This window comes from Nannobrachium achirus (assembly GCF_963921795.1).
Source record: "Nannobrachium achirus genome assembly, chromosome: 22".
Taxonomy (NCBI): Eukaryota; Metazoa; Chordata; class Actinopteri; order Myctophiformes; family Myctophidae; genus Nannobrachium; species Nannobrachium achirus.
This window is the reverse complement of record NC_137829.1, coordinates 28,718,217-28,731,695: the sequence shown is the minus strand read 5'-3', so window position 1 is coordinate 28,731,695 and position 13,479 is coordinate 28,718,217. Positions and strand designations below refer to the sequence as shown.

At 42.4% G+C, this 13,479-nt stretch overlaps 1 protein-coding gene across 1 annotated transcript in view; it reads left to right on the top strand.

Moving 5' to 3' along the window:
- Positions 1-5,021: 5,021 nt before the first annotated feature.
- Positions 5,022-13,479, top strand: part of gpm6bb (glycoprotein M6Bb) — a gene marked incomplete at both ends in the record, with an annotated part of 50,489 nt that continues 42,031 nt past the window's right edge. Inside the window, one exon of the mRNA XM_080752478.1 lies at positions 5,022-5,148. Coding sequence (XP_080608604.1) covers positions 5,145-5,148 — 4 coding nt within the window. The remainder of the gene's footprint in view (positions 5,149-13,479) is intronic.

Genomic DNA, 13,479 nt, shown 5'->3' with positions numbered 1-13,479 from the left:
CCCTCTGTCCCTGTCTCCCTCTCGCCCCCTCCCTATGTCCCTCTCTATCTGTCTGTCTGTCTGTCTGTCTGTCTGTCTGTCTGTCTGTCTGTCTGTCTGTCTGTCTGTCTGTCTGTCTGTCAGTCTGTCCGGCCGTCTCTCTCTCTCTCTGAGTCCACTCCTCAGTAAAACACAAACATAAGTTGATTGGCTAACCAATTCTTGTAATACGAATACAGACAGATACACACACAGATTACATGTATCCGCTGTCAGAGTACTTATTGCAGTACCCATTCATAGTACTTGGAGGCAAGACTATGATTTAAGTACTGTGTTTTATTGATGACGTTAGGGGTCTCCATATTTGGGCATATAAGGGACAAATACAGACAGACAGACAGACAGACAGACAAACAGACAGACAGACAGACAGACAGATCTGCAATAAACATGGCAAGTTTGAAGTCAATCGCTCAAACGGTTCTTGAGATACGTGAAGGACAGACTGACAGACAGATACTGTGCACACAGGCAGAGATTCTGCGAATTTATTGAGGGATTGTCCATTTTTGTAATTCCCTTATGTTCAGATAAACAGAGTAATTCTTCACATAAAATGTCATGTTATATGTTCCATGTCGGACTGATGTGCCAGCAAAAGTGATTTGTTTCACAAAATGAACTCTGTTCAATATGGAAAATAAAGCAATTCATCAGCGAGATATGCTATAAACCTAGTGACACTTTTCATGTATTACCGGAAGAAAGTATGTTTGATGCCATTTTTGTGCTTGCAGGATTGTTCTTGTTCTGATACTCTGTATCTTTATGGAATTTGGAAAGATTGTGACCTTTCAAAATGCGAGCCCAATGGCTACGTACCAAAATATTTGACTCAGGAGAATTTTGTCCACACTTAAATCATTATAAGTCTTACCTCATTTAAGGGTGTTGAGAAAATTAGCAGTTGATGCGTCATGTAGTCTGTGTCGTAACTCTAACCTCTGGTGTCATCGAAAATAATTAGGAAAAAACAAACCTAGGAAGATTCCTTGGCACTTATCTCATTAGCCTTTGTATTGTGCTTGTACCAATCAATAATACAAAGCACACCCAATCATTACACCAAATGGTGACGGTCTTTGTTTTCATGAAATTAGACACTGTTGTGTGTATAATTAGATATGGGAGAACACATAAGAGTGTATGAATTGACCCTCCATTTGTACACAGTCTGAGTTAAATTAACCCTATGTATTGCTTTGCTGACAGAACTTCTGGCGTCTTACAGTTTTAGGCACAGGTCTTTTCTATTCTCCCCATGCAAGCCTACAGTATGAGTTGTTCATGAAATATTCTGTCTGATTCCAAGTTCAGCTCAACAAGTGTGCATTAAAGATTAAGTCACCTCTTGCCTCTCTGCCATTCACCATGTCTGTGGCCTGTCATTTTCTTACAGGCTTTGTAACCATGGTGTATGTTGTGTTTGGTTCAGCACTGCAATAGTTTCCTTTTCTTCCTTTGCAATTACAAGTAGGCTACAGCAGGATTACTTCATTTTGCCCCTACTGCATTCCACCCTCCATGTTTCGCTGAACTCACTTGTAATCAAAAACATACCGGTATCTACAGTATATTATCTATGTAATAGACCAGAGGAACAATGTTTTAACTACTTAAACCCTGGCGTCATGGTGAACATTTTCAAAAGTCTTCAAATATTCTTTGAAAATGAGCCTGTAGATACTAGATACTGACCATGATACTGGCATGATACTGACATGACACTGACCATGATACAGATATGATTCTGTCCATGGTACTGAAATACTGACCATGATACTGTCGTGATACTGTCCATGATACTGACCATGATACTGGCATGATACTGACCATGATACTGACTATGATACTGACATGATACTGTCCATGATACTGACCATGATACTGACCATGATTGGCATGATACTGACATGATACTGTCCATGATACTGTCCATGATACTGACCATGAACCATGATACTCACATGATACTGACATGATACTGACCATGATACTGGCATGATACTGACATGATACTGTCCATGATACTGGCATGATACTGACCATGATACTGGCATGATACTGACCATGATACTGGCATGATACTGACATGATACTGTCCATGATACTGACCATGATACTGACATGATACTGACATGATACTGTCCATGATACTGACATGATACTGACCATGATACTGACCATGATACTGGCATGATACTGACATGATACTGACATGATACTGACATGATACTGACATGATACTGACCATGATACTGGCATGATACTGTCCATGATACCGACATGATACTGACCATGATACTGACATGATACTGACATGATACTGTCCATGATACTGACCATGATACTGTCCATGATACTGACCATGATACTGTCCATGATACTGACCATGATACTGACCATGATACTGACATGATACTGACATGATACTAACCATGATACTGACCATGATACTGTCATGATACTGACATGATACTGTCCATGATACTGACCATGATACTGACATGATACTGACCATGATACTGACATTATACTGACCATGATACTGACATGATACTGTCCATGATACCGACCATGATACTGACATGATACTGACCATGATACTAACATACTGATGACCAAGTTTTGAACCATAACCTTTCAGCAAATGGAAAAAAGATAATCTGTGTTACAATTGATCCTATGTGATTATTATTTAGTCACACACTGTTCAGCTTGTAGATCTGCTAATGTCTGTACTTTTGTGAGACACTCTTGAATGACAATGTAGAGCATTAATTCAAACAGTAGAAATATGGAAATACGAGGTTTCTGCCTGACACGGCAGCAACTACAGTATATGTATTCTACTGTTGATCTGACATATATATATTTGCTGCACCACTGTCTCTCCTACTAACAGTTGCACGACTGCTGGCTCACAGTTGTTGGGTCTTATACTGTAACAGGGTCATGATACTGACCATGATACTAACATCATACTCACGTTACTGTATGAACCATAACCTTTCAGGAAAAGGAAAGAAATAACCTGTGTTCCAATGGCTCCTGTACTGTACTGTATGTTGTTATTATTTAGTGACAAGCTCTTCATCTTGTAGATCTGCTAATTTCTGTATTTTTGTGACACACTCTTAAATGACGAAGTGGGGCATTAATTCAAACAGTAGAAATATGGGATAAGAGGTTTCTGCCCGACATGGCAGCAACTATATGTATTCTACTTTTGAACTGACATATATATTTGCTGCACCACTGTCTCTCCTACTAACAGTTGCACGACTGCTGTCTCACAGCTGTTGGGTCCTACTGTAACAGGCAGCATAGTGCTGGAATGTTCCCATGCAGACACAGATACATGCAATACAGGGTGGAAGCCCTAAAGCACACACAGACATCACATGGAAATTCCAGTATTGGGGTGTGGAATCAAGATCTTTTCTGACATTGTTATATCCAATCCATTTAAAAACTGTACTCTACTGATGGTCCACGTTTTATGTTGTTCTCTGAACACATACGGTACTGGGAAGCTTACAGTACAGTATATTGTAATCTATTCCTTGATCAAAGGAGGATTCACCTTTGGATGAACCACTGAACCAGTGGTATTTGTTTGGGAGTCAAATCCGGGCGGTTGCAGTGACATAAATTACGAAACATTATTCGTGGCCGTGACTACTCTTTATCTAAAATCATTTTATGAACTGCAGATATCTGTATTTCTATTTCCATCTGTAATTCTAAGTTGAACAGTCAAATATTTGCCTTCTAGAGGCTGTTTTCGTTGCCATGTTGGGCAGATGCCCTGCTTGACAATGAAACAGCCCATTGAGAGTTGCCCACTTGGCCACTACTGAAAAGACCTGTATTGGAGACCTCCTTGGATACCGGATACCACAGCGCACTGGACTGGTGGTGATTGCCATTGTTCCTGTCCCTACACTGGCCCCATCTTTATGAAAAGCAGAAAGTCTGGAATTAATCCCAGAATAACTAGAAATAACATCAAACAATAAGACAGATGTATAAAATATGTTGTGCTCTTTAATGTGACATATACAAAAAATATATAAATATAAAGCTAACTTTTTCTGGAAGTTAGAATCCATCAGACGGGGCAAAGCACATTTTTCCTGACTCTGCAGATTTAAGGCTGACCCCTGATCTGGGTGATCTGTCATCTGTTTCTTGTTGACAGCGTTCCAATGACCTGATAACACCTTATCCGGAATAGAGGATTACATTAGGGGCTTCTGGTGGACTAGAGACACAGCTTTGCTTGTTTGCTTGACAAACTTGGTGCAAGCCCAAAATGTTTCTTTTGTCATTATCAAGAGGATGTGTGTGTGTGTGTGTGTGTGTGTGTGTGTGTGTGTGTGTGTGTGTGTGTAAAAAGGAAGTGCAAAAGGAAGTGTTTGGAATCTCTGCTTGTTATCTGCTGCAGAGCAATAAAACAGAACTTGTGCATGCTGTCATACTCGGAGGAGTATTTCCATGATAAAGAGTTCATGAGCCGGATGACCGGCAGAACTTTCTCAACAATGTCCTGGTTGAGGTAATGGGTCAAAGCAGTGGTTCTAAAAGTATATTTAAGAGACTCTGTGGGTTCCTTTAGGGTGGTCTAAATTGACCCATGCAAGTCTGTAACTCTGACAGTGAGACCATATTCCAGGGACTCTGTGGGTTCCTTTAGGGGTCTAAATTGACCCATGCAAGTCTGTAACTCTGACAGTGTACAAATGGAACCAAATACACCCTGCCGGGTCCATTTTTGGTTCCATTTGTAACACTGCCAGAGTTAAGGGAGGGGAGAGACCTTGAAATGTGAAAGTTTGAGAAACACTAGGCCAAAGCAAAGCTGGTGTCCTCCTCTCTCATCAGTAATCTCCTCACGCGTGACGTCACTCAGCCTGTCTCCGAAGGGGCGCTGCAGCGCCGCACACACTCACACACAGACACACACACATTACAGTCTGTGGACTAGCAGTGCGCTTTCGCAGTGCATCCCCCCGGACGCAACATCCCTCTGTCTGTCGCTGTGGCTCAACTTTCCCTTTTACATCCACTAACTTCGGGACCACTGGGAAACTGAAACAATGGGTGAGTCTTACAATTATTCGAACTAACTAGCAAAGTGTCATGCGCGACAATCAGTGTGCCTGCCCTGTGTTGTGTTCCCATACTTTTACTTTATTTGTGTGATTGATAGCGGTCCCGTGCATGTATGTATGATCATTTTAAGTCAACTAACTGTTTCTTAAATGATCGTCGGCTAATGTAGGCTACTCTTAGTTAGCTCGACAACGATGAATTGGAATCAGCATTAAGCGTGTGGGGCAACTTGTGGAAAAGCGATTAGAGAGATAAGTCTGTAAGGATTTCCCTGCCTGCAGACAGTCCGCCGTAACGCTGCATAGAGATAGACTGAGCTCTTTGGGAGAGAGAGAGAGAGGAGAGAAGAGAAGTACCTCACTGTCTCACTCTCACTCTCAACCAAAGCGCTTTTAGGCTGTTGTTGTTGAGTTGGCCCACATAGATGACATTTTGATCAGAGGTTGATTTAATTAAATCTCTCTTTATTTGACATATTGATTGCATGATGATGTGTTTTTGTGTCAAAACATTGGGGAAATAATAATCAAGAAAGTGAACTGCACCCGAATTAAAGGAGTAGTTCACCCCCAAAATGACTTTTTTTTCCCTATTGATTATTACTCACACCATGGAGACTTGAGTTCAATAATATCTTTAGTTTTTTTTGTCGCCAGAAATTTATAGTAAATTTACCCTGATGGTTTCCCCATCCAGTGCCATTCATTTGGGTCCCCATCAATGGAATGGAATCAATAGGGGTAAATGTAGACCTACTATAGGCTAATCACATTTTTTGTCTTGGGAATGCGACAAATACAAAAAAATATTATTGAACTCAAGTAATAAATAGAAAAAAAGTCATTTTGGGGGTGAACTACTCCTTTAAATGTAAGTCAGATGCTCCACCACATAGCATGGCCTACTACTTGTGTTGTTGTCACTAAGGCTGAACTAGGAGAGTTGTAATGGGAGTTATGGTTCTCTGACTCAGTCTCAAGTGTTGGCCATCTGTGTTCGCACACCCTGGGGATGCTGCTTGGGAGGAGTGTGCGTTGCTCAGTCATGCCATGGATGTTTAGTAACTTCTTGAAGGCAGGCTCCTGGCTGATATGTGTGGCTTTGGGACGTTAACAGGCTGTAGACCAGATGGGCCAGTAGAGAGAGACAGAGGGAGAGCATTCAGCTTTTCACTCCCCAAATGTTCTCATTTAAACTAAGGCCAGTCTTCTCTGTGGATATTTAATTGTCAAAGCATTAGGGGTCTAACAACTTGTTTAGGGAACATTGTTCACAGTGCAAAGTAACATGCATGTTGAGTCTCTCGTGGAGAACACACACACACACACACACACACACACACACACACACACACACACACACACACACACACACACACACACACACTTAAGCGTGTTTATTCGCAACGGTGCAGCAGCAGCTGAGTCTTTCATTTTCTACCCCATCACAGGATGGTGTTGCTTGCTGAAAGGATGAGGTCTTTTCAGCAAGCGGCACTGTTGTACTGCAGAGTCTAAATGAAGGAAGGTGGAACCCTGGCAGAGTGAGGATGTGAATCAGTGCTCATTAATTCATTTTCTGGAGCGTTCACAGTGCTGTCTTTGTGCTCCTAATTTGGAGCCGCTCCTTTGTATGACTCCAGTGCCTCTTAATGTAGGGGAGAACCTCACTGAATTGCAAGTTTCAGAGTTTTTTAGACACAATGTGGACTAATTCCCCGCGGCCACTCATTCACAGTCTCATGGCGGATATTGCACCCTGCATGGCCAACTGACCATTGTGTATTGTCCACTATAGCTATAGCCCAAGACTCCCTTCATATTCAAATAGTTTCTGTAAGACTTTGGAAAAAAACAGCTTACCTCGGGCATGGGTGCGAATGACTTCTTAGACACTTTATCCTTTTAGGTCTGCCTTTTTGAGATTAATTATGAGTTGTAAGCCCCTTGTAAAGAATGTTCCTCACCTCTGTTTTATTAACCACTTAGACCCTCTATACGTGGTCAAACGGACCCGAGTTGCACTCTTTTTTCCCTCTACACCAAATTTCGATGCTGAAAATAGCCGTCCTAGTGACAACCTCTGTGCAATGGGTTGTGAGCTTGTAGAATGTTCCCCCCCAGAATAGGGATGCTGGGGCACAAGTGGTTCATAACATCTGTAGTCATTATGTATTTCTGTTGCCGCCTGTCATGTTGAAAGTCTAATGGCTCATTTGTATTTTGTTATACAACTGTGACACGGTTGTTGACAGAAAGTGCAGGCCTACATTATGTGAAGCTGCGTGGGTGGAACGGTTCTGCGCCACCAAAATAAACAGGATGTCAAAGCTGCTTGAGTTTGTGGAATTGGAACTGGAAAATTGAAGATGTCCCTTGGAGGTTATAACTTTATCATGTGGTCTGACTTGGTTTCATGGTGACTTTCACCTTGGAGAGAGGTCACACAGTTTGTCCTCTATTCTGTCGGTTAATAGTTCAAAAGCGCTTTGGCTTGTGCCTGGGATGTGGGAGGATAACTTGGCTGCAGTCCGCCGCACTCAAGGTGGTTTTTAACTCAGAGATACAGCATAGGGTGTCATTTTAACCCCATATAATGTTAAGTTCCTAGTGTTTCTACTCTGGCACACAACAGTGTGTGGTCACTCACCACAGACTTCTGTGATAGCGACAGCTGTCTACCTAGACAAGTAGGCATTGTCTTTTGTCTATACTCTAAAGAAAATCTATTGCTATGGGTAAATACCGGTAGTGTATATTGGTGCATTTCAGCAATATCACCACCATACTCACTTAAGTGAAAGAAACTAGACTGAATTCTTCATAGTATGAAATGAGTGCCAGCTGCTTTTCTACATACTGTAGCATATTGGTCCATTGAGAATTGGAATTTAAGAAGGCTATTTGTCATTTAGAAGTTCTGCTAAGGGCAGATTGGGAGGTTTAGCTGCCTGTCAAATTATGTTTTCTTTTTTAAAATGCTACAATTTAATTATGTGCTAATTAACATTAAGGACTGTGTCTTGTGACTGGAGGTGAATCCTAATCAAATACAGCAAAGATTGGACTTGATGAACAGTGCCTCTGTTCTTCTTCAGATCAGTTGCTTGGTAGCCAAAAGAAAAAAGAAAAGGAAAATAGATGACTTTTCCTCATGGAAACTCTTGAACCCTCTGCTTGAAAATACTTTCAGCAATGTTTATAGCCAGTTTTCTTCTAAGCAAGTTCTCTATTTACTGCGGTCATTCTCTGGAAAGGGTGATCACCAGTCAAGCAGTCACCACAACTAAATGCAGGCGAGATCTATTCTATATACATATTGTACCTTTGTTTTCCAGTATCTCTCTTTTTTAATTAATGATTAGTAATTATTAATTAATTGATCACTTCCCTGACAGAATTACTTTGCTAGCATGTTGTAGGCTATGTTGTCACGACCCAGCCCCATGAATGTCAGTGTCTCCTTTGTGTGAAGATGATGTTGTTCACTGGAAACTAAAAGGCCTGCTCATGGAATGCAGCTAAACTTCCTTCCATCATTCGTCACAGACCTACACAGAGGAGTCAGCCAGTGCATTTGTTAAAGTAATACACATTAAGAGTGATTATGACAAAAGCATCTGGAAAACACTGTGGCGTGTGTGGAGCACCTTGTTATTCTTACCTAACTGTGCATTATGCCCCACGTGCCACCGACAGAACAAGTATGTCTGGAAAGTGTCTGGTTATTTGGTTGACACACGTTACTGGTGACACGCAGCGGGCTTGAACGCTCGTACCGTGACCTTGCATCCTGAGTCCGTTGCAGAGAGGAAAAGACCTAAGGTTGCGAGCGCCATGCCAAATAGAGGAATGTTTTTTCGCTCCCCGAAACCAACAGCTTGTCAGGCGATGGCCTGAACAATAACACAGTGAGATAATGTTTCGCCGGCTTTTGAGTTGACTCAAGGTGATCTCAGTCAGAGGCCATGTGGCAGAGCGGTGCAGCTGTTCCCCAGAGAGCTGCATGCATGCGCTGGGCCTGGAGGAAGGACAGAGGGAGGGAGGGAGGCGGGAGGAATGAATCTGCAGAGGTACTCCCGGAGCACTGTTTCCCAAACACTGGGTCGGGGACCCATTAGTGCACTGGGGTTCCCCAATAGGCGGCCCGCGGGCCATTTGCGGCCCGCGGGGGGCTTCTGTCTGGCCCACACCAACCCCAGTAATAATGGTGGTATAAGAGCAGCAACAACATTAGTATATCGTCGTTGTCGGGTGGAAATCTCCTATCTCCAAATGTGTACATTCTTTCGCAAATCATACAAGGCCGTCGCACAAAAGTAGTGAAAACAGCAGATCTACAAAACGCCTCGCACCGCGAGGCGTTGTGTGCTTGTAGATCGGCTGTTTTCACTAGTAATTACTATTAAATACTAAATAATCAAAGGAACTCCATAAAAATAAAAACAATGAATTTAAAAGCTTTTCTGAAGTAATGCAAATAGTAGGTCATCAAGCTCACAACACGTGGCAGCACGAACATGTTGTGAGCTTGTAGCTCTAGCTGCTCTACTGTCTTCACTAGTTTGGATCTCAAGTGGGAGACATCTCATTTCTCTTTCGGGTCTCGATGCAAAAGGTTTGGGAAGCACTGCTCTGGACTGGAGGATGTAAAAAAAACACACGCTCACACAGAGAGATTTCAGTTTCGTTTTGATTGTTGCTTTCTGTCCTGCTGAAAGTATTTTGTCTGCCATCCCAAATGAACCTCCCAACTCAGTATTTCATTTGACCTATTTTATAGCTGGATTAGGGCAGGGGTTCCCAAACTTTTTTGTCTCAGGGCACCCCATAAATATATTTTTTTAATCCGAGGCACCCCTACATTATAATTTTCACTCCCAGCACCTTATATTTATAGTATATCGTCGTTGTTGGGTGGAAACCTTGTATGTCCAAAACCGTTCGTTTTGTATTTATCATCTATAAAATGTACTAAACTAGTGAAAACAGCAGATCTACAAGCACAATTGCGAGGCGTTGTGTGCTTGTAGATCGGCTGTTTTCACTAGTTTTGTGCGACAGTCTTGTATGATGAAACAGGGCTTTGCTTTACCAAAAGACGTACACATTTGAAACTTGGAGATACGAGGTTTCTGCCCAACAGTGACGATATTTTAGTGATTATGTTGCGAGGAAAACGTTGAGATAATAGCCATTTTGGTTAGAACTGACTGTTCTGAAAATAACTTTGTACTTCAAGTTTAAAATGATACTAAATATTAGTAAAGTGTCCAAATAAATTCCAAATATTATCAAATTAGACTAGGGGACACCGCAGAGACCAGGTTCTGGTCATGACGTCATTGGCAGCCAAAGTAATACACCTGATGATGTCTTGTTGGCAAGCATGCATTAACATCGATACTTTCTAACTGACCAGTTTCCATGGGTTTTGCAGTCGTTAGATATACTAAACGTCAACACTAATGAGGTAGTTGCTGTCATAATGTAATGATTTCTGGGCTTTTTTCCATCTGGCAGAGGATCTGACTGAGCATCTTTGGCAAATAATGCACTGGCAGAGGCCCATGCCAGAGAGAAATCTTTGTTGCACCAAAATCAGACCACTTCAGTCCACTCAATGAACCTCCTGCGTTTCTCGCTGCTGCACTTTATCGTTGAAATCTCATCATTTCTTCTCTCTCTCTCTCTCTTCTGTTGTTTTAGTTTTGCCTTCGTTGCTGCATCATCTCTTTCTCTCTCCCTCAGTTTATGATATCTGATAACAAAGATGGCCATTGTGTGAATTGTGATATGAAATGATAGAAGATGTTTCTCCAGTCGGGGTGCCCGCCTGAGCATGGTCCCAGGCCATCACTTTTATTAATCACATTAACCCATGAGGTGTCCCTATCTTTTCTTCCCATATTCTTTCAAAGAAAAAAGAGAATTTTATTTAGTAGCAGATCTACAAGCTTAGCAATGTTTTGCTATTCGTTGTAGATCAATTATAGGGCTTGAGTGGTTAAGGGCCTGTTCATTGTAGCAGTGTGGAGGAGGAGAATGGATGGAGGGTTAGGGTGGGCCTTGACCCCTAGATCTCACCCATGGCCATGTTAGAGTCATGTCACTCAGCTATAAGGCGGAAACAGGATGACATTTACTAAAAATTCTCCCGAAATGCAAATGAGCACGGGGCTTCCGATATGCTGGGAGCTGAATACATGTCCTGTATAATATATGCTAATTATACAATCTGGCCATTTATTTATATTCAAGCCTACAGGAAAGACATTGTCTAAGAGTTGATCAAGCGTGGCGGACCCACGTCGGAACAACTTTTAGTCATAATTTCCATGATCCTGTGTTTGCAGTGTCTTTTTTTTCCCTCTCGCTCTCATACGGGACATGTTAGTATATTGCTGGCTGTCGACTGAATACAGTAGGTGATATTTGTCAGTGGAACAACAATGTGTATCAGAGGTTTTGTTCAGAAAAGAAGGATTGTTCCAGAAGGCCTGCTAGCAGAGAGACACAGACCTGCTGCTGATGGGCATTCACTCACCCACTGACCAGGCATTATAGCCCTATTGCATGAACTGCCACGGCCTGAATCCAATTATACCAACCTGAAAAGACACATTTTCCATGGCCAGAGACACAATATACATTTAACATACCCTGGTCATATCACATGAGGGAGCACACATTGATTCAATGTTAATCAATAAATAACCTTTTGTCCCTGATTGTCCTACTTTATTTTGCCAGCTTGGGTATAAATAAGCACATAAAGCAAAGACATAGATTGCAGTATAATGGATGTGGAAGTGACTGTGTTCCAAGGTCAGAAGTGGTAGGTTGATGTGATTGGTCTGTTCTAGAGAGAGAGAGAGAGAGAGAGAGAGAGAGAGAGAGAGAGAGAGAGAGAGAGAGAGAGAGAGAGAGAGAGAGAGAGAGAGAGAGAGAGAGAAGGCCTGTGCAGCTGATGCCACACCTCTACTCTCATCTGGGCCAGGGTTGGAGCAGGTCACTGGGTGAGAGCATGGAACAACAGGTGTCAACAACAAAGTTGATGCTTTTACCATGGTGCATTTAATATACAGGAGAAATGACCTGTACTAGTAATTGACATTTGGTAATCAAGTGAAGAAGACCGTAACAGGTCGAAACGTCTATTTGTGCTGCATGTTAATAAAAAGAAAAGTTTGGAGCGACCAGAAAGTGAGTGCGAGCTACCTTCTTTGTTCGTAATCAAGTGAAGGGTCACAGTCAATCAGTGTGTTTCTTTTATTTCTCCATCCATATGCCTTTACTGCACAAGAAATTGAACACTTCTCTTTGATATGCCTGTATATTATGTATTGACTTAATTATGTACCCCCTGGGAACATAGTCCCTGTCACTGCTGCTGTGCTAACCCTATACCGCTTGGTCTTGGAGAGGGTGTAGGGTAGACAAGTACATGTCTCGTTTGATACATGTGACAGTCACACCACCAACTGCTTCTTTTAACGCAAGTTTAGCTGGGAGGGCGTATCCTATCGTAACTCCCTGCTGAACGGGCTGATAGATCAACCTGCTGTAGTTGCTAGTGCAACTTTATAGGGCTAGGTTGTGGCATAGGATAGGACAGTCGTTCTTAAAGTGGATTTCCCGGGACTCTCTAGGTTCCTTTATGGAGGTCGAAATTGACCCTTACAAGTCTGTAACTTTGACAGTGTACAAATTGGAATCAAATGGACCCTAACAGGTCCAATTGGTTCCATTCGTACACTGTCAAAGTTAAGGGGAGACCTTCAGATTTCAAAGTTTGGGAACCTCTGGGATAGGACTCATAGGAGATAAGCGAGGAGGTAAGTGAGAGAAGAGAAACAAGTTGTGTTTGCCAGGTAATCTGCTGCAAGGTCATCTTTAGGGAGTGAGAGAGAGAGAGAGAGAGAGAGTTCTCTCAGAATACACTTATTAGACTGCTTTTGAGCTGTGGGAGTGCAGTAGTGGTGGAGGACTGTTAAAAAGGGGAGACTGTAGGATTGAGCTGTTGGCAGGGTGCCCGTGGAGCACATTCAACCCTCCACAGATAGCCCTTTGTCCTCATCCCTCTTTAGCGCAGCTGCTAAACAACCGCAAGACAAAAGCATCTGGGGCTCCCCGTCACACCAATAAGAAGTGTTCACCATATGAAGAGCTGAGCTCGAGCTGAGATCCCGACAGCTTCGGCCCATTTGCACGCAGGCCAAGGGCTACGTGTTGAGATGTATTGCAGACTTTTAAAACGTGAACCCGTGTAAACCCTCTTACTTCCTCCATGCCTCCTCAGGGCTCTGTGAAAAAAAGA